General features: G+C 46.0%; 1 protein-coding gene across 1 annotated transcript; it reads right to left on the minus strand.

Moving 5' to 3' along the window:
• Positions 1–295: 295 nt before the first annotated feature.
• Positions 296–16,920, minus strand: ROM1 (retinal outer segment membrane protein 1). The gene is given in 4 exon segments (XM_029614867.1): positions 296–2,260; positions 14,016–14,190; positions 14,192–14,257; positions 16,340–16,920. Coding segments are annotated over 4 exon segments (1,173 nt in total). The 3' UTR covers positions 296–1,909.
• Positions 16,921–22,245: the final 5,325 nt, after the last annotated feature.

The following is a 22,245-nucleotide window of genomic DNA, read 5'->3' on the forward strand; positions in this document are numbered from 1 at the left end:
ACCATTCTACTGCTGACTGAAGAGTGGGGAGGGGCGAACTCTTCTACTGCAGTCTGAAAAGACTTACCGGGAGTCATTGTAGACTAAAGAGAGGGCTGCTGCATTTTGAGGAGAGGAAGCCACAGACCACCCCAATACAGTCTAAAGAGAGGAGGATATCAAATGTCCCACTGCAGCCCCAGAAGAATGGAAGCAACTTCCACTGCAGTGTGAAGAGAGGAGGGACCACAGACCATCCCGCTAAAGTTGATAAGAGGGCATGACAGATCCTGAAAGTTTTTTTTTTGGGGGGGGGGGGGGGGGGGGGCAAAAGTGCAGTTTCCATGAAACTGGTAAAGAATTGGTAAAGGAGGAGGTTATTGAGATCAAGATCACCGGCTGATTGCAGCATCCAGTGAACAGATAAAATAAACCAAGATATTAAGACTATCTGAATATGGTTCAGTGGATAGCCTGCTTTGAACTAAGTAAGCTTGATTATACTCCTCAGGGAATTTGTCCTATTGTCTGAGATCTAGGGAAGTGAGGGCTACCCCAAAATTAATCTGTTGATAACAGCTTGATTGCTTAACCATTTTAGTGTGCTTGCTCGCTTATGTATTCACCCAAGGCAGGATCCAACATATTAGATTGGTAACATACAATCAAAGACCCGTAGGTGTACTAGTTTAACAATTCTAAATTGAAGAAGGTGGACAGTAAAGACTGAACTTGAAATAAAATCAATTTCTAATCTGTGCAAGAGCTAATAGCTCAATAATTGATTTTTAAGTAGTTTGGTTCTGACAACATATATCGTAATTAGTAGTATTATGATTTATAATATAGAACCAGTGTAATATATGGTCAAGTAGATATAATAAAAGATGACCACTATGTAAAACTGAATTATTATTGGATTGTAAGAGTGTCAGTAGCATTAGGAAGTACTTCCAAAGTGGGTAAAAGAATGTGGACTACATAAGGCAAAGATGAGCAAACTATGGCCACAGGCCATATCCTACTTGTGACAGAGATGGGGCCTAGCCCATGGTAGCAAGAGTGTATCACTTCTGGCTAGAAGTTTTCTCACTGTCGGGCCTCCGTGGATAGCACACATGCCCCTTGGGCTTCCAGAGGGAACTTCTCCTGTTCCTTGGTTGGACCTCTCGGGGACTCCCCACTGCAACCCCAGATCCTCACTCTAGCCCTTGGGCCCAGAGGTTTACCCACCCCAAACATAAGGGCAACTGCATCATTGGAATGGCGTGACTTCAGCAGCACTCTGAAGTTTTAGGGCAACAGATAAGCATATCTGTGCAGAGCATTACAGAGCTCCATCCTAACCTGAACATAGAATGAATTGGGTGAGTGGAGTGCAGCTGTGATATAAATAAAGGTTAATATAAATAGATTGGGGTATAAGAAGGTTGCAACACCATCTTGCTGCAGTCTGATGGCAAGGGAGCAAAAGACTATGCCATTGCAATCTGAAGAAAGATCAAGGTTGTTTCCCATAAACACAGAATGGAAGAAAAGCCTTATTGAATCAGGCAAATAGTCTGAAATGGGAGGTGCATTACAAAATTTCAATGCCGCTATGTTCCCCATCTGGTTAGTGAGCCATCTCCCAGTGATATACAGTTTTGTTTTGATTTTTTGTAAACTTCAGAGCCAGTGTATTGTAGTTGTGGTCCCAGTGTTTTTCCTGCAAGATAGGAATAAAAAGTAAAAGAATGCATTGAAAGGGAATTGGGAAGAAGAGCAGATCTGGTGGGTCTGAAAGCATGCTGGATGCAAATGAAGAAGAAGTGAATAATAATAATAAAGCCTAATGCAGGGTCATCACAACTGTGCCTTTTCCTCTATGGTCTGATAATTAGAGATCTCACCAAAGCTAGGCTTCCTTCCCAAAGCTACATCATCACATCTAATTGAGTCCAGTTCTTAGAAAGTAATAGAGGTCCTGGCTTCTGAAGAGCTTGAAAGTAAGGATGAGCAAAAGTCTTAGCATGGAGAATTCTCTGGTTTCATGGACTGTCCTGACGAGTGGGAGGATGTCTAACTTGCTTCCGGAACTGGGGACTGCTTCTTCAGTGCTTCCTGCGGTTTCCACCTGATTGGATTTGAAGAGCGCTTTGGTTCGTTCCATGGTGCATTTAAAAGTGTCCTTCAGCCCTCTCTCCAGAAGGTAGCCCTCCGTGTCACACTCCACATTCTCTTGGCCCACTACTCCTTCCATGGCTGTCTGAAGGTACCTCAGGCTCACCAGCATCGACACCTTGATAGGAAGATACACATGTGCTGTCACGGAATATCTCTTATGTTCCCTATTTTCATTGTATCTTCAGTGGATGAGACCACAAGACATGTATTATCTCCTGTTAGTTCGTATCCTGTAACTAAGGGGCTGATTTACTAAACCGCATCAGTGGTAACATGCAAAACAGAAGTTTCTGCACACATCAATAGATACAATAATTGCTATCATTTTAGCAGGAGAGAAAACCTCAGGAACTGCTTCCACCCTACTGATTGACCCAGTAATTTAGGATCAGCATGGGGAATCACAGATTTTATTCTGCATTAACAAGGTCCTATCTTCTGCTGCTGTGAAAATTGTTGCTCATTTGTAAAGGTTTGTTGTGGACAGTTTGTCTGGATGTTTGCCCATAGTAATCTTGCAAACTTTCTGCAGTTTAGTTAGTCAGTCCCTAAGTGTTACTGCATTGATGATCAATACTCTGTAGCTGTATAATGAGAGAAAATACACAAAATGAATATTTACAGATTATTTTTAACCTAGTAATTCAGTTAACCTTACAAATGAATTGTTTTGTTTAAATTTCTCACAGAAAAGAGCAGAAAAAACATATTTTCTTTTGGTTTTCCAAATTTTTCTTTTTGAGTTAGTACTTTTTGTTAGCATTTATTTGGGCAGACATACTGCTGACAGTTAAGAAATTCTTGTAGTTTATAGATGTAACCCCACCCTGGTGTGCCTATCCTTCACAGGTAGGGCCATAAAAGAATTTGTTGCTCTTTGGGGCTGGAACCACGCACTGGCTTAGCTCTTTCACAATCTCTCTTACTTGTGGGGCTGGATTCTTTATAGGTGTGTGTGAGGGGGGGGGGGGGGGGGGAGAGATTTGTTTCCTGGGCCCACTGTGACAGGGGTGTCCTTTTTAAACATTCCCTTTTGTGTTCCCTTGGGAGAGGGGACTTGTCCTTATAGTTGGCGCAGTGAGTTTGAAAGAAATACTCTGGAGTCACTGGGTTAGTGTCCAAAATTAAAGTCTTTACTGTTCAAACAACGATGATGAATGGCACAATAACTCAAACTGCAGCCACCACAGAATTATCTTGTTTTCTTAACAGTCTCTTTTTTCCGTAGATAAGCAGCATGAATTAGCCATGCTGTCTGGGAATGTCCTACGTGCCACTAGGCGGCAGAGCTCTTAAAGATCACTAAAGGTCTTTAGTGAGGTGTTCCTTCTTGTATCTTTCCCGCGTTCTCCCTGAGTCTCCTCAGTCTGTTTTTTCCATGCGATTGACTACAAGAGGAGTTCTCCTCTCCTGTGAGAAAAAGTGATTTTTTGACAGAAAAAAGAAGGAAAAACAACAAAAACACCACAGAAAAAGTCAAATAGACTTGATATGCCTCATCCGCCAGGCTTTAAGTTCTGTGTGTGTGTAAAGATCATGTCTGCCACAGATGGGCATGAGCTCTGCTACATCTGTTTGGGTCCCAACCATGATCAGGGCAAGTTTAGGGACTGCGGACGCAGGCCCAACGGCAGAGGACTGTCCGCATAGCTCAGCTTAGAGGAACACCGTCTGGCTCTTATGCCCCCTCAGAAGCTTCCACTAAATCTTATCTGGGACCCCACCGAAAATCAAAGGCCCCTTCCCATCATCGGACCACCTCTGTGGACACCCCCCCCCCCGGTCCATTGGATCCGGCGCCGAAACAGGCCCGATCCAGATCAACGCAGGGCGCTGGAGATGTGCCCGCTGGTGCCAAAGTCGCATACTGTGTTGAAGGCGTCGAATATCGAAGCACCAACGCACCCAAAAAGCATCAACGCACCCAATGCTGCTAAGAAACATTGATTGTGTCGAGTGAGCGTCGGCGCATCAATGCACAGATGAAATTCGTCAAAATCAGGTTCCATCAATGCATTGCCAACTCCACCACGGCAGTACCTTTGACACCGACACAGCCTATTGCCAGGCCTCCTAAAAAGCACTCTACCGGATATAAAAGACCAAGGGAATCTTTTCCCCTACTTATTGTGGATTCAGATGATGGTCCATCTCCCCCAAGGATCTCTAGAAGCTCCTCGGCCTCTTCAGATTGTGATAAATTGCAGGAAGACCTTGTGAGACTGGAAAATTGGGCATCCAAATGGCAAATGAAATTTAATGTGGATAAGTGCAAGGTGATGCATATAGGGAAAAATAACCCATGCTATAATTACACGATGTTGGGTTCCATATTAGGTGCTACAACCCAAGAAAGATCTAGGTGTCAGAGTGGATAACACATTGAAATCGTCGGTTCAGTGTGCTGTGGCAGTCAAAAAAGCAAACAGAATGTTGGGAATTATTAGAAAGGGAATGGTGAATAAAACGGAAAATGTCATAATGCCTCTGTATCGCTCCATAGTGAGACCGCACCTTGAATACTGTGTACAATTCTGGTCGCCGCATCTCAAAAAAGATATAATTGCGATGGAGAAGGTACAGAGAAGGGCTACCAAAATGATAAGGGGAATGGAACAACTCCCCTTTGAGAAAAGACTAAAGAGGTTAGGACTTTTCAGCTTGGAGAAGAGACGACTGAGGGGGGATATGATAAAGATGTTATTTACTCTTTCGGATATTTACTCTTTCGGATAGTAGAAAGACTAGGGGGCACATTTAAAACTAATCGGAGAAAGTACTTTTTTACTCAATGCACAATTAAACTCTGGAATTTGTTGCCAGAGCATGTGGTTAGTGCAGTTAGTATAGCTGTGTTTAAAAAAGGATTGGATAAGTTCTTGGAGGAGAAGTCCATTACCTGCTATTAATTTCATTTAGAGAATAGCCACTGCCATTAGCAATGGTAACATGGAATAGACTTAGTTTTTGGGTACTTGCCAGGTTCTTATGGCCTGGATTGGCCACTGTTGGAAACAGGATGCTGGGCTTGATGGACCATTGGTCTGACCCAGTATGGCATTTTCTTATGTTCTTATGTTCTCCATGGCCTCACACCGCCACGGAGGATCCAGTCTTCAAGACCCGCTATACGAGAAAGTCAGACACCCACTGGTTGACATTGCTCAGCCCAGAAGGCCGGATAGTGATATCCTACTGGCAGCACTACCCCCAGCGGGCCTTCCGACACAACCGAGGGCAACCCCCTACATCGGGTTTAGCCTCACAAGCCATATCTCAGATCTCCATGATCTTAACACAATTTCTGACCTCAGTTGAACAACAGCATCAATCGCCATCTGACAAGCCCTCCGACGCTCCATTGTCCCCTGGGAGCTCTCCTACTCCGGGTCCTTTGCCCATGAATCAACCTCTGAAACCCTCTCCTCTGGTAGAAGACTCTCCCCACTCATCCTTCTCACCGGGGTTATCCATCAGACCCAGCGGAAATTCTGCCAGAACTGGTATGTCCCCCAGAGCATCTCTCCTACTCACAGTTTTTGGAGAAAGTGGGCAACCGCCTTGACGTGGAAACTGTATATAGGCCTTAGGCCTAATCTGTATTTCCTGACTTTGCTGGCAACATATTTCACAACCATGTGCTTTGGCAAGCTCAGTACCGGAAGAAGCCAACACCCCAGAGACGATACCTGATTGGACTATAAAGTAACGATCATAATTGGATATTAGAAGAAGATAATACACCCAGGATGCGCATCAATGTATTTCTATTGGACAATGCAAAAAGTTTATAAACTCCAGCCCGAGGGCTCCGCATTTGAGAAGCAAGCTGAATGCCAATTGCCACTGACCTGCGTCTCCAGAGAAACAACGACTTCCTCTTTCCTTGTTCCTCTTAACTGTATTGTCTTTGTATTGCTATCAATAAATTTGCCTTTTAGATCATAAAGCTGTCTGAAGGTGCTTTCCGAATACCCGCAGAAAAACAAAACCAAGAAGATCCCGGATCCTAGGCAAGAAATGCTGGGCATTTTTAAAATCTTTGACAGCCCAGCTGAACCTATGGCACTATTGTCGCATTCAGTTCTGGACTCCGTAATGAAGAAGGCATGGGAGTCCCCCTTCTTGACATTGCCAACCTCAAGAAAGACCGATCTAAAGTACCGTATGCGTAGAGTCAGCAATGCAGAGAGCGAAAAAATCAAGGCTCCACTCAAACCCCCCCGCCCCGAGGAGAGACGGCAAATACCTAGATGATTTCGGATGAAAGCATTCCAGTCGGGTATGTTGAATGTCAACATACAGAACCACCCGTTCTATGTAACACAATACTTGTTCGAATGCCTTCAATCCCTGAAACCCCTATTACAGGAGGGGTATCCAGATGCCTGCCTCCCTCAAGAATTCCACAATATGGAAGAGGGCCTTCGTCATCTTCTTTGTACAGTCTACGAAGGTTTCAAATCATCGGCAAAGACTAACCGCAAACGCTATAGTGGCAAGACGTCTTGCCACTATAGTGCTATCAGAGATGAGTGCATGAGAAACTGGCAAATCTTCCCTGCAGCCAGACAATCTTTTTGGTGTCAGGCTCACGGAGATCGTGGTGAAACTTAAAGAATAGAAGGTGGCGTTCTGTCCTTGACATCCTCATCTGAAGGTCCTTCGTCTGACAGCATTTCGCTTCGTACAGGAAGTCCAGTTACCCTTGACACATCTATAGGCCATACTCATCCTACCAACCTCCCTCTTACCAACCCAGCTGCCAGCAGCCCTTTCAGCAACACAGGCCATGCCAACGCCCTCGCGCACCTCGCCAACCAGCAGATCCTCATCCCCCTAAAAACCCGCAAGGTTTTTAGGGTTGTCATCACTAGCGCTACCGGCACCAACTGTAGGAGTGTTAGAGACCAGCTCCCCAAAGGGGAGGAGTTAACAATCTGAAAGAGGCCAGCTTCCCAGAGGGGAGGAGTTAGCAATCTGTTATAGATCTGCTCCCCCAGAGGGGAGGAGTTAGTAATCTGTTATGAATCTGGATGCTGGATACTTCCGAGAAGAAGGCTTTAACAAGCTATAAGCGATCACCCCACCAAGGGGCGAAGTAGCACTCTGTATGGATCTTACTAAGGAGTAGCAATCTGTTAGTGCTCTGCTCTTCCAGAGGGAAGGAGTAGCAACTGTTGTGCTTTGTTCCTGTAGAAGATGAACCAGCAACCTGTATGATTCCCACAGGTAGATAGCTATCTGATATGGATCAGTTTCCGCAGAGAGAGGAGTGATGGTCTGATGTGGGTTGGCTCCCACAGAGTGGTAGATGATGATACCGCTCTTATTAGTGTAGGAATAACACTTAGTAGAAATAGTGAATCCCTGGGCCAATGGCAGTTGGCAGCACCCTCAAGTGGAGATCCTGAGAGGGACCATCGGCTAGGCTGGAGTATTGAGACAAACACAGATAGTTCTTTATTAGACTGGAAGTAGAACCACCAGAGGTGGCAGTAGTGAGCTGATATGCCCGGCAGGGCTGAAGTCCCTCTGATACTGGAACCACGATCTCTGATTTGTTGAGCTGTAAGGAGAGACTATAGGTAGTGAGTAGACAGGGTGTGCTGGGCATAACCAGTAATAGATGTTACACTCACAATTGTAGATCTCTGTAGTGACTTCTAAATGCAACAGAGAGTCTTCAGTATTCAGGAACAGGAGCCGCAGGCGAGTACTGGTTCTTGTAAGCAGTCTGAAATAGAACTCACAATAACTGTGTATGGGATGGCTTCTGGAATAGAAGAGAGGCTAGGAGAGATTTAGGAATGTAGGCCCTCGTGGAGCGAGTACCGGTTCCTATCTGTTAATCTGTAATAATAATCCATAAGATATAGGTATGCGATATCTTCTGAGGAAGAAGAGAGTATGAGAAAGTTAGGAACATAGGCCTCGTGGAGTGAGTACCGATTCCTATCCACAATCTGCAATGGTAACTCACGATCTCCGTACCTGCAATAACGTCTTAGACTGAAGGGAGCCTTAGCGATTAGGAACAATGGCCCTCATGGAGCGAGTACCAGTTCCTGTCTGTAATAGGACTCACTGTGTTCATGTCTGCAATCACCTCCAGGCAGTAGGAGTCTTCTGAGTCTTCGGGAACGTAGGCCCTCGAGGAGCGAGTACTGGATCCCGTCCAACAATCTGAAATCAAGAATAGAGAGAGCGGAGCCCCCGAGGAGCGAGTATTCCTGGTAAGTTTGAAAAGGCCGAGCAGTGGAGAAGAATTCCCCTTGCTGACTCGGAGCGTAGTTGCAAGTAGCGTGGACTGCCGAAGCAAGTCCCATTGAAGTTCCTTGCTAACTTGTTTGTAGTTAGCAAAGACCTTTTAAATTGAAAACGGATGATGTCAGTACAGGGGGACGCCCCCAAGGTTCACGCCCTTGCTGATAAAAAGTCTGGAGTGCACGCGCCCTTACATCATCAGGAACATGGCGGACCCGTAGCGGCAAGCCAGCCCGGGGACACCGGGACCAAGAGGCGGAGAGAAGCCGCGGCTGCATCTGTCCATCTGAGCCGAAGAAAGTCGCCACAAAGGTAGAGAGGGTGGAGCGAGGGCGAGAATAGGCACGAATGCAACAAGGGGGCAGACTGTCCTATTTTTTCCCAGCCTAGAACAGCATAACATCCGACCTTTGGGTCCTAAACATAATAAAAGAGTGTTATTCTCTCAATTTTTATCTCTCCCAACCCTGACGCACCTTGACCCCCCAAAAAATCACACTGCACATTGGGGACCTCTTCTTCAGGAGATCCACCATCTACTCCAACAATGATGCATACGAGAATTGACTCCCTCACAACTTCAACAGGGATTCTATTCACAATACTTCCTCATTCCCAAGAAATCTGGGGGGCTTCGTCCAATCCTGGACCTTTGCTTTCTCAACAAATACCTGCAGAGGGAAAAATTCAAAATGACTTCCCTCAAATCCATCCTTCCTGTCCTTCAGCCCAGAGATTGATTGTGCTCACTAGATTTGAAGGATGCATATGCTCACATACCAATGCATTCCAAGTCCTGGCATTACCTCTGTTTCATGGCGAATGAGAGACACTTCCAGTACACAGTACTTCCGTTCGGCCTCTCCTCCACCCCCAGAGTCTTCACAAAATGTCTAGCAGTAGCGGTGGCACACCTTTGTCGACAGGGAGTTCAGATATTTCCTTACCTGGACGACTGGCTACTGGTAGCCCCCAACCAGTCTACTTCGTACAATATCTTGCCTAGACAATCTAGGCATTCTGATAAACTACAAGAAGTCAAATCTGCAACCTATTCAAACCTTGCAATTCATCGGAGCTCATATTGATACCATTCAGGACAAAGCCTTCCTGCCACAGCCTTGAGCGCTTGCTCTGACCAAACTGGCCAGTCGCCTCCTAGAAAGTACAACAGCTCAAGCCCGCCAAATTCTCACCATTCTGGGATACATGGCAGCGTCTATCTATGTTGTCCCGCATATGCGACTACATATGCATCATTTGCAATGGGGCCTGAAGACTCAGCCCCCTCTCCACTCCTATTGCTCTGACATTCAGCATGAAGATAGACCTACAGTGGTGGCTAACACCACCAGCGAGTCAACGGGCTCACCTCTACGTTCCCCTCACCATCAGGTAGTGCTCACAACAGATGCCACCCCCATGGGTTGGGGAGCCCATCTCACAAGCCTACAGACTCAAGGGCTATGGTCCCAATGGGAATGGGCCCAACACATAAACCTCTTGGAGCTTCGGGCCATTCGCAATGCCCTTCGAACCTTCAAGCGGACCCTCCAAGGCCAGATTGTCATGATCCACACGGACAACCAGGTTGCAATGTTTTACATAAACAAGGAAGGAGGGTCAGGTTCCTGGAGTCTTTGCAGAGAAGCTGTCGTTGATCCTGAAGTGGGCGCACAACAGGGGAATCTCCCTGTAAGCCACATACTTACCCGGAATCAACAACTCCAGAGCAGACAAACTAAGCAGGATATTTCATCCCCACGAATGGGAACTACATCAGGATGCAGCCATTCAAATTTTCTCCACTTGGGGTCTTCCCTGGATCGACCTCTTCACAACAGAATGCAACAAGAAGGTCAAACTGTTTTGCTCAGTGTACCCCAGCCCCCCACCGGCTGGCACAGGGTGCATTCCTCATAGATTGGTTGCAAGGTCTGCTTTATGTGTTCCCTCTGATACCACTCAACTCTCACAGAGTCCAAAGGTTCATCGAAGACAACGCGGATTTGATTCTCATTGCCCCAGCAAGGGCATGACAATCGTGGTACAGCTAACTAGTTCAACTATCGACACACAAACCGATCCCCCTGGGCAACAGCCCTCAACTGCTTACCTAAGAAGGAGGATCGCTGCTTCACCCACTTCATTCATCGCTGAATCTCACTGCATGGAGGTTGAAAGGCTTATAGTCCAAAGCCTAAACATTTCTCCTCAACTTCGATATTCTGGTCTCCTCCAGAAAATCATCAACTATACTAAGTTACCAACGAAAATGGTCATGTTACACTTCCTGGTGTTTGGCCGAGGGAACAGATTCACTCACTTGTCCACTAGAACGCCTCCTGGATTATCTCCATCTGCTCTATAGGGAGGGCTTCGCCACTGCCTCACTTCGAGTACATCTCAGTGCCATAGCAGCTTACCATACACTTCTCAACGGGGAGCCCATCTCTTGTCATTCCCTCGTCTCCAGATTCTTGAAAGATGTCCTATGTCTACGGCCCCCGACTCGAAAACTGCCAGTACCGTGGGATATCAACATAGTGTTGGAACAACTTATGTTACCACCCTTCGAACCGTTGGACACTTGTCATCCCAGGTACCTTTCCTGGAAGGTGCTCTTCTTAGTCACCCTCACCTCTGCAAGGCGCATCAGTGAGCTACAACCCTTAGTTCACTACCCGCCTTACCTTGAGTTTTACCATGACAGAGTTACGCTGCGTACGCATCCTAATTTCCTACCAAAAGTGGTTTCTGCTTTCCACGTCAACCAGACTATCACCCTCCCAACTTTCTACCCAAAACCTCATGCAAACGAGGGCGAGCGAAGACTCCACTCATTAGACTGTAAGCGAGAGCTAGCCTACTATAAAAAACGCACTTATTCTGCCCACAGAGCCTCTCAGCTCTTTCTTTCCTTCAGCCCGAATGCACCAGGACTCCCCGTATCCAAGAACATAAGAGAACACTATCATCCTGGATCTCGAACTGCATTCAGTTCTGCTACCAGAAGCGTTCAGAGACTCTATCCGCCACACCCAAGGCACTTCAGGTATGTGCAATGGCTGCTTCAATTGCACACCTCCACGAAGTATCTCTCCTGGACATTTGTAAGGCAGCCATATGGTCCTCACTGCATACGTTCACATCCCACTACTGTTTGGATAAACAGGATGCGGATGACGTACACAGAGATGGACTATTCTCAAGAAGGGCACCTCTGCAGCACAGCAAAACGGCTCAGGAGAACTGTCCGCCTGTATTCTACTGTATTGAGTGCATTACCTCAATACGTCATGGACACATTATTTAAGAAATGCGCACTCAATATATCAGCTGGGGACTCCCAGACAGCATGGCTAACTCATGCTGCTTATCTATGGGAAAAGAGCAAGTTTGCTTACTGTAAACGGTGTTTTCCGTAGATAGCAGATGAATTAACCATGCTGACCCGCCTGCCTCCCCGGACAGTTGCAGCATTGCATCTCGTCTTGCTTTGATACGGACTGAGGAGACTCTGAAACACGGGAAGATACAAGAAGGAACACCTCACTAAAGACCTTTAGTGATCTTTGAGAGCTCTGCCACCTAGTGGCACAGAGGATGTCCCAGACAGCATGGCTAATTCATCTGCTATCTACGGAAAACACCGTTTACAGTAAGCAAACTTGGTCTTACCTCTATGTGCAGGATTCGCATATTAGGGCCTGGGAAACATCCAGGACTAGGTTAAGTGGAGCTCCCAGGTGGGCAGGGTCTCTTTAGAATGGCCAACAACCCCATTCCAAGCTGATAAAAATGGCAGAGTCTATGGCACAGAGTAAATCACTCCCAGGGTAGAGAAAACACCTGAAGGTTGTCCACAGTGATGTTTGATTTCCCTTACCCAAGGTTAGCAGATATTCAGGATCTCTTTATTCTCACACAGTCTCTTTATTTCTTCTTTCTGGATCCCTGATGGGAGGAATCCCCTTGAAGCAAGCCGCTCTCTTTGCTTCAAAACAGGAAGGAAGGGCAGCCAAAATGTCCTCCTGGTTCTTGAACTCAAACGTCTTTTATCCCCAACTGAATTTAACACCGGAGTTCCTCCTTGTAACAGGTCACTGACACCTCCTTTCCTCATGGAGGGTTCAGAGGGCAGGTCTTCCCTAACCACAGTCCCAGACACAGGGTTCCACATGCCCTGAGCCCAGGTGGTGAACAGGTTCTCACAAGGCTCCTACCACTTAAACTCTTAAAACCTGAAAAATAGACCCAGAGTGAAAATCCTTTTTCCCTCACATACACATGCCCTTGTTCACTCAGACAGGCCCCTTCTCTCACACACACCCTTAGGTTCATTCACACACATACCCTTACACAGGCTCCCTCCCTCCTACTATCATCATCGCTCTCTCCTACACACACAATCCCTCTCAGCCAAACATACACCTTCACACACCCTTACACAGGTTCCCTTTCTCACACACACACATGCAGTCTCACTCCCTCACACAGGCTTCTTCTCTATCTCATACATACATACACACACAGAAGCGCCGCTCACGGCCTGTCAAGTCTGCTTCTCTCCAGCTGTGAGTGTGGTCCTTCTCTCAGCCACGAGCAGGATGGGCGCCACTTGCAGTTGCCAAGTCTTCTCTCTGCCGCGAACGGGATGGGCTCTGCTCGTGGCCCACTGAGTCTCTATTCCTCTTGGCAGTGAGTGAGATGGGTTCTGATCATGGCCCCACATGGCTGCTCTTTGCCATCCCCTACTGGTTGTTGCCCTAGGTGATCGCCTAGTTTTACCTAGTGGATGTGCCGGCCCTGGCCTCTCGAGCTCTCTGTAGAGAGCTGCTGTATAGACTATCAGAGGGACAGCCATTCCAGACCCCTTATAAGAAGGGTCTGCATTGAATGGTAACCTCCCCTGCACTCTTAGTGACTAAACTAAAGGCTCACCCAAGTCTTAATGGTGATGTAACTGTAGGATTCAGCACATAGATAATGAAAGAGGGTTCAAGAGGCAGAGCTTAATCTCATACAGACTCCAAGAGATGGCAGGATGTGCTTGTGTGTGTATCCTAAAGACTTAAGAATTAAGGCTGTATATGGACTGTCAGAACATTATAAAAATCTTTCTAACCTGGTAAACCTGTCAAGCAATGAAATTTCCAACAATGAACTGGGATCATTACCCTCCCTATAATGCAGAATAATGCCTTGGAATTAGTCTCTGTGTTGAATGAGATGTCTTTAGCACCTACTTATAATTTGTGTGACTTAGATTTGGATATCCGCTAAATATAAGCGGGGTGAGGGATGTGGGAGGGCAAATGTGTTGGGAACGCATACAGGTTAAAGGAAGAGGAAGGGAATAAGGAGGAAAGAATCACTGGTAATCATGTATGGAACTGAATTTCTTCCACTGGTTGATTGATATGCAAAGCTCCTGGATATTAGTGTGAAAAACTTTGCACTGATGTCTCTCCCTCGAGTTGGCAAATGGTATGTGCTTTGGAGGCGTTGGGGTCTGAGGGGATGAGGGCAACAGGAAGCAGACTTTTGATTATGCTCTGACAATGTCTGCATCGTTGCTGCTGTGTTCCAGATCTGCTCACCTGTAGGATGAAAGTCAAGGCTATGGCTACCCCATTTGTCGCCATAATCCCCATGTAATAGCTCATTAAGGCCTCCCTGCAGCCCTGAATCCAGATGTTCAGCTCATCAGTTTGGTAGTTGTAGCTGTAGTGGGCCGAGTTGTTGGTAATCTGCATCTGGATGCAGGGCCGGGGAGCTGGGATTGCAGCAGCTGAAGGGGACGCTGTCCATCAGGTATCTGCCGTCCACATTGCTCTTGATGCTGAAACAAGAACATAATAAATAGAGTTCATTCATTAGTGAACCTAGGAACACTTCTGCTTTCTTTAAGATGTCGAAATGCTGTTGTACCTCTAGAACTGGATATCACAAGGATACTGTATTCTCTGTTGTACCTTTCTCTGATTGGATAGCAGGTGGAGGAAACCTCTTCTTCAGGGCCTTCAGCCCAAATTTTCAAAAGGCCGCATGCGCAAAAAAACAGGAGGCATGCGCGTGGCTGGGCCGTGTGTGCGCCGAGCACATCTTAGAAACGGCCTGGCCATGCACGAATCTACCGGAACGCGCAGAAGTGCCAGGCCATCAAATAGGGTCTGGGCAGGGCGGGGGCCGGCCAGGACAGCACCATTTTGCGCTGTCCCCAGTGATTCGTGTGCTGGTAGCTGGCTGGCGCACGCAACTTACTTCAACTCCTAGGATGAAGTAAGTTGAAAAACAAAACAAAAATTAGGCTAGATAGGTAGGGGTTAGGGGTTGTGGAGGAGAGGAGAGGAGAAAAGGTAGGAAGGGTAGTTTGGGAGGGAACTTTCCTATCCCCCTATCCGCTCCTTAATTGGAGGGGACTGGGAGGGAACTGGGAAAGGCCTACTCGCGTCACCGCGTGTTGTTTTTTAAAATCCCCCCTTGCATGCTCAAGAGGCCAACCGCTCGTACATGGGTGCGTGGATATTAAAACCGGGCGCGCAGGAATCACATTTTATAACGTGTGCGCGGTGAAGCGCACTTTATAAAACCGGCGCACCCATGAGCGCAGACCAAGAACCACACGCATATGGGGTGAATTTATCTCTTCCTTTTGTAGTATTAATCTCAGAGACCATATCACTGATACCCTGATTGAACTACACTGGTTACCCATTGAGCAAAGAATACAATACAAGACTCTATGCACCATACATAAATTAATACAGGACGAAAAGGTAGAATGGCTGAACACGGCCCTTTGTGTACACGTCCCTCACAGAAACCTTAGATCAGCCAATAAAGCATTCCTAACTATTCCTTCAATCAAAACAGCAAGACTAACCCAAGTAAGGGATAGGGCCCTATCCCTAGCAGGACCTATAATACGGAACAATATGCCGTTAGAAATCAGAATGCAAAGAGACATCAAAACATTCAGAAAAAGTTTAAAAACATGGCTATGTAAGCAAGCGTATCACAGAGAGAATGGAGAGTAGACTCCAGGGAAACGTAGGATGCGGTCAGCAGAACTCCCACACACATGCACACACGCACACACACACACACACACACACCATCTTACTCGAATTGTGTGTATTTTATTTTTATTTTATTTCAACAACAAAGGATTAGATTTAAGTATTCATTTATCTTATAGCTGATATAGATAGATGTAGACACGACTTATCACACCCACCAATTAATATTTAATATGAAACTATGTTACAGTATTTGATGGCACCTGGTTAGTTGATATAATTTAACACACTTAAGCAACATGAAGTTATGTGCCTTATTGTTGTGACGGCATTTGCTTAACAATGGTATAGAAACGATTTTAAATAAATAAATAAACAGATTCTGCAGCCATGGAAGCATTCACGTTTTCTCTAGATATTATTTCAGTATTTTACCCACCAAAGTATTTATAACTGGAGACTGCCGTGGCCGTGATCACGGCAGCAATCTCAGACTGCACTGACTCTCAACAGACAAATGAGGGTAATGCCATCAGACTGCAGAGTTTCCTCTTCATTTAGCAAAAATATGTGGCCATTTTCTCTTTGCATCAAATTCCTTATATCCAGCACACTTCAGTGGTTGGTTATGACATTTTCCCCCAATAGATCTGCCTCTGCAGATCTTTCATATGTTGGTCTGGGTACATAGTAAGGGCTTGTAATGATGGCGTGAAACTGGGATATGATAGTATGGGATTGTGAACGCTTCCTACATGGTAGGGTCAGTGTAGTCCCTTGAAGAAGATGAGACACTTTAGAGGAGAGGGCATTGACCGTAAAATAGCAAACAGTGGCGGTTATTAATCTTTTTTTTTCCATTCAAAGAGGTAGCTAAGTCGGATGAGGGGCACAGTACTTACTCTTTCACTTCCTTGGAACTGAAGTCCAGGTATCTGTTACTGATCCATTGCACCTCAAACCAGTCTTTGTAATGGTTGTTGCCACAGCACTGGAACTCCATTTGTAGCTTGTCCAGGGTCCTTTTCTGGTAGCAACGGCCAGGTGTGTCTGTGTCTTTGTAAAAGCGGATTCCGTTCTTTAGTCCGATCCTCAGGGAATCCTCCAGGCTCCCTTTCATTACACAGGACAGGAAGATGGCCACCAGCATGAGAAAGGTGAAGAGGAATGAGATGAAGAAGAAGGGGATCATTACTGAGTTCCAGCGTGGGAAGCGGGTGATGTCCAGGGAGTCCTGACTGATTTTCCCCACATACAGGCTAATCAGAATGGATGCCAGCCCTACAGCAATAACCATATTGGGCACAGCGTGGATATGAGAATTGTCCATCAACTCATTATGCCTGCCTAGCTGCACCTTCAGAAAGATCCCCATGCTGAACGCAAGACACCCAGCAAGAACTGCCACCCAGGAAATTAGCCACAGTGTTTGGGCTAACTTCACCCTCTTCTGAAAGGGGAACTTGGCTTTCAAGAGAACCATCTTGGAGTTGCCGACTCCAAGGGGGGAACCAAACTTTCCAAACAAGAGGGAAAAGGGACCCCCCTCCCACCAGGCTCCCCTAGTAGTTTGCAGGAGACTGTGTGTAAAGAGAGAAAAGCAAAAGGATGTGTGGGAGAGAGGGAGAGGTTAATCTAGGTTAGGATGGACTTGCTATAGGTATGCAGCTGCATGATTATTTTCTCCTGCAGGAGAAGTAAACCTAGCTAATGACTTGACTTTAATCCCACTCCAGCCCCAATCCTATTAAATGAGTTCCCACAGGCATCTAACTCAGCAAATGCATTTTCATTCCTGCTTGTTGCTAATTGTAGGTGACAGTAGGACAAGCTCATTACAGGTGCCATCTTGCTAATACTCTAAGAGCCCAATTACACACATCAAGGGCTTCTCGTAAATCCTTTTCTTTTTTGCGTATACTTTTTTCTTTCTTTTTATCTTCATTCAGTCAATCTGACTCAATTCTCTCTTCCACTTCTCTGTCCCTTCTTGTGCTGCCTTGTTCTCTGTCCAGAGGGATGGAGAAGGAGCCTGCACCTGGTTGGCCAGGTTATCTCCCTGGGAAGAAGGTGGACTGAAGGAGAAACAGGATGCTAACTTTAGCAGTTGTGCTTCAAGTAGGTCTTTGGGAGGCAGCAGAACATATAGAAATAAACGTTAACAGGGGAAAAGGGTTACTTAAATGCCCCATGCTCCATTTCAGTTTTTTTTGTCTTCTGCACTGTTTATACTATTTCTCAAGTTCTCTCACTTACTATTTCAGTCTGTATCTGTCTTCCTTGTTGTTTTCTGACAAATACACAGTGGATCCATTAGAGTGAATTCTGTTTGTGCTTAAACTGAAGCATGCTTTCCTTCCACTGTATTTGCACTGAAGCAAAGCTTTTTGCAGCTAAAGATCACTGTGCAGCATTAGGGGTTATTTTAAGGATCAAACTGCTTTTTATCCAACTCATAATCTAATTATCAATGCAAAATGCAGGGATGCTGTGATATCAAATAATATGTGTTGTATTATGTGTGCATACAGCCTGATGTATTTATTTATTTATTTATAAATTTTTCTATACCGATATTCGTGGCGACATCATATCGGTTTACAGCTTAACAGCAGGTGGAAAATCAATGAACAGGTATAGGGAAGGGGATACATAGGAACAGTAAGATTAGCAAGGAAGAGACAAGATCAAACCAGTAAAACATCCAGTAAAACATCAAACCAGTAAAAAATGATGCAGTGCCAGCACAGCTTGCATAGGTCATTCACACCTTATATTACTGTAGTAAGGACTTTATTCTTCTGGACCTCTAGGCTAGCATGTTTGCAAATACATCCTATGCAAAAGTGTTATATTTTCGGTGAAATTAAGAAATAAGCCCCTTAGGACTCTCAGAGCATCTGCTGGAAAGGTTCCTGAAAAGGGATCGGCATTGAGAATCACCGCTTCAGTCTCAATTACTAGTGCATTGGGTGGGGGGGGGGTATGTTTTCCAAGGTGTAGAACTTCATCCGAATCTGGACACCAGCGGGCAAGGGATGCCCTCACTGAGGTCTTCCTAGCAGATGCACGCTCAGGACTGAATCATCAATTTTTGATTCTGCTGAGAGTCTGAGTTCTGAGAGTAAGCCTATTGATCTGAGGACCATGCTGATCAGAAGGAGTCAAAAGGGAGTCTCCTTTCAGTTCCCTCTCCTCCACAGGAAAGGAGAAGGTCTCCAAAGGAGGGACCTCATTCACCCATTTTGTAAAGAGAATGACAGAGACAATTCCTTTTAATTTACCAAACGAGGAAGAGAGTCCATGGCAAATGCAGGAGGCTGCGTGAGGGAAAATCTCTGACCAAAAAAAAATAATCAAATCAGCCAAAATGAGTTGTTTTTACTTGAAAGTGAAATACCATAGAGTAGCTATGGCAGCATGTACAAAAATTCCTGAGATAGAAAAACTTTTTTGCTGCAGGGGAGGCAAGCCAGAGGAACACCAGGAAGGATACGACACTGCATGAGGAGGCTTACAAGGATTCGGAGAGAAGCTGTGGCCAGGTGGCAGTTAACAGATCTGAGCTTAGAACTTGGTTTAAAAAGAGCTCAAAACTGATCTGGCCCTAGTTAAAGGGGAAATATTGGAGATGATATCGGATCTGAAGTGAGAAATATATCAGAGATTGGTGGTAGGATAGATGAGGCCAAGAAGCACATGAGGAACAAGCAGAGCCAAATGGTGGAAGCTAAAAATGGAATCCAGGAGTTAGAGGAGGCCAAGTCAAAAATACTGGACAAGGTAGAGGATCTCGAGAACAGGTCAAAGAGAAATAACATCTGCATGAGAGGTTTACCTGACATTGACAAATATGAGGAGGACTGTTGTGAAACCACTATTAGCATTTATATGGATCTGCTGGGAAATGATGAGCAGGTTCTGTATAAGACTCCTCAAATTGAATTGGCTTGGGCTGTTAGGGCATTGGGCCTACTATTCAATAACTTACCACGTGATGTGGTCATATTGAAGGCGAGAAATCTTGGAGCATTTGTATGAGAGGGCCACAAGCTTGAAATTTATAAAGATTTATCTCCCATGATGCTTAGGAGGAGGGGGATGAAAGAAATCACAACTAAGCTTAAATCCGAAAATGTCAAATGTCATTGGCTCTTCCCTTTTCGTTTGGCCTTCAACATCAATAACTCAAATTTTAGGGCCCGTATTGTATGGATGGCTGAAAAAGCTTTGGTTAAAACTACTCTGTCTTCTGAACCTCAGACAGTGTTTACAGAAGCAAGAACAAAATGGGCGGCATCCTCTGCTTTGAGGACTTTTCTAAATGGAAGTAGGTGGCTCTATCCAGCAGGCAAATGTCTACTACTTGATTACTTGATAGGTCTGCTGTGGTCAAAGAAGCTGGTAGCAGGATCAACATGAAATTGCAAATTTTTTTGCCTCGCTACAGTTCATTCTTAGTGGTTGGTTTATTGGCAAGAGTTTATCACTCAATTGGATATTTTTTTTCTTCTTTCCATATATCCCCCCCCCCCCCCCCGCTTGGTCCAGACTATGAATTACCCCTGTGCTTGGGGTGGGGAGTAACCACATGAGAAATTATATTCACTAATATAATTTATCTTCGGGTCCATAGCCTGAGTGGGGGGATGAAGCTGGGTCCCAGTCAACTCGATACCATAGTTCTGTGTCCTTCCCATACAACCTCTCACTTGTAGCACCACAGACCAGATAAAATTATCACACCAGAATAAAACAGTAATTAACCCTTTTACTAGTATTGTGTAAGTAGACAGTAAATCCAACCAGGACATTAAATGGGAAAAGTACAGTAGTAAAGTATAATATAAACTTTCAGTTTTCTTATTTTAAATCAAACTGTTAGGAAACCTGGCTGTGATTCACCATGATCGGCCTTCCTACCTGCTCCAGCGGGTCTGGGGAATCTATTTTTTGGTCTGCCATGCCACTCACTGACTGCTGCGGGCTGATCGCATGGCTCAGGTGGCCATTTTGGGAACGTTGGTGCACGCCCCCCCCGCAACATCAGCAACTTCTTAAAGGGGCCGGGCGCAGGAAACCAAGGCTCGAGACACAGAGGATGACATCACAAACTCAGGGGCTATTTGAAGCCCAACTGTTCTTTTTCCTTTTGTCTTGGCAACAGTAAGGGCTATGTGAGGTCTGCCAGCCTGCGTTTGCTTCAGCCTTTGCTTGCCTTGGTGTTATGGTTGAGCTCTCCTGGAGGGAGGAGTTAGCAATCTGTTAGGGTTTAGACTGTGGAGTTAGCAATCTGTTATGAGTGAACTCCCCTGGAGGGAGGAATTAGCAATCTGTTAGAGGTTTGCTCCTCCAGAGGGGAGGAGTTAGCACTCTGTTATAATCTCCGTGCTGAGTTGCATCTGTTATGGTTCTGATGTCTGATGGACGGAGACATTAGATGAGAGCTAGCACTCTGTTATGCTCAGCTCCTGAAGTGGGGAGGAGTGAGCACACTGTAGTAAATAGGTGAATCCTTGGGCCGATGGCGGATGACAGCGCCCCCAGGATGACATCATGAGAGGGACCACTGGCTAGCTTGAGTATGGAGACAGACACAGATAGTTTCTTTATTAGACAGGTTAGTAGAACCACAAGAGGTGACAGTAGTGAGCTGGTATGCCCGGCAGGGCTGAAGTCCCTCAGATACTGGAACTGCGATCCCAGGGCTGCTGAGCTATAGGAAGACTATAGATAGTGAGTATACAGGGTATGCTGTATACATAGCCAGTAGTAGATGACAATCTCACATAGAATCTTAAAAAGGCTCAGTAGCTGGAAAGAGTTAGGCCCTCGAGGAGCGAGTTCCTGGTTCCAGGGACAGCTCTGAGAGAGCGGTGGCAACTCACGATTGTATCTGTAATAGCTTCTAGGCAGTAGAGAATCTTCAGAGTTTTCAGGAACATGGGCCCTCGAGGAGCGAGTACCGGTTCCTATCTACAATCTGAAATAGAGAAAAGAGAGCAGGGCCCCCGAGGAGCGGGTAACCCCTGGTAAGTCTGAGGAGGTAGAGTAGCGTAGAGAGAAGCGGGTCCAGATGAATCCTGGCAATCAATCCTTGCTAACTCAAATCGTAAGCGCAAGTGAAGACCTTTTATGTTGGAAGCGGATGACATCAATACAGGGGGACGCCCCTGAGGTTCACGCCCTTGCTGGTACAATACTTTGGAGCGTGCGTGCACGCGCGCCCTACGTCATCAGGAACATGGTGCATTCCGCAGCATCGAGCCAGACTGGGGACGCTGGGGAGAAGCGGCATGGAGACGCCGCGGCAGCAAGCCATCTATCAGGGCCCGGAGGGAGTCGCCATAGAGGTAGAGAGGGTGGAACGAGGGGCGAAGAGCAGGCCCGAACACAACACTCGGCCTGTTTCCTGCTTCAGTCCATTCCTGCTTCAGTCCGTTCCTGATCCAGCTTGTTCCTGATCCAGTAATTACCACCACGTTGCCAGTCTCAACCACCCTTTGCTGTTGGTCCTAACATCTAAAGACTGAACTGGAGGAGAACGCGGATTTGTACGACAAATATCCTATTGAGTCTTCTTCGCTTGCACCATCTTCCGTTGTCAAAGATCTCAGGGGCTTCACCTTTGAGACGGACTTCATAATGTCGCGGAGAAAGGGTCCATGATCACAACAGTTTGCCAAGACCATGGACTCGGATTTGAGTGGTCTCCAGGCCATCCCTGGCTTGGCCCAACGTCTTCAGCAGCAACAGATATGCATGGATGTCATGGCTGCAACCGTAGAACGCTGTTATGGTTTGAGGT

This window comes from Rhinatrema bivittatum, chromosome 8 (genome assembly GCF_901001135.1).
Source record: "Rhinatrema bivittatum chromosome 8, aRhiBiv1.1, whole genome shotgun sequence".
NCBI classification, from domain to species: Eukaryota; Metazoa; Chordata; class Amphibia; order Gymnophiona; family Rhinatrematidae; genus Rhinatrema; species Rhinatrema bivittatum.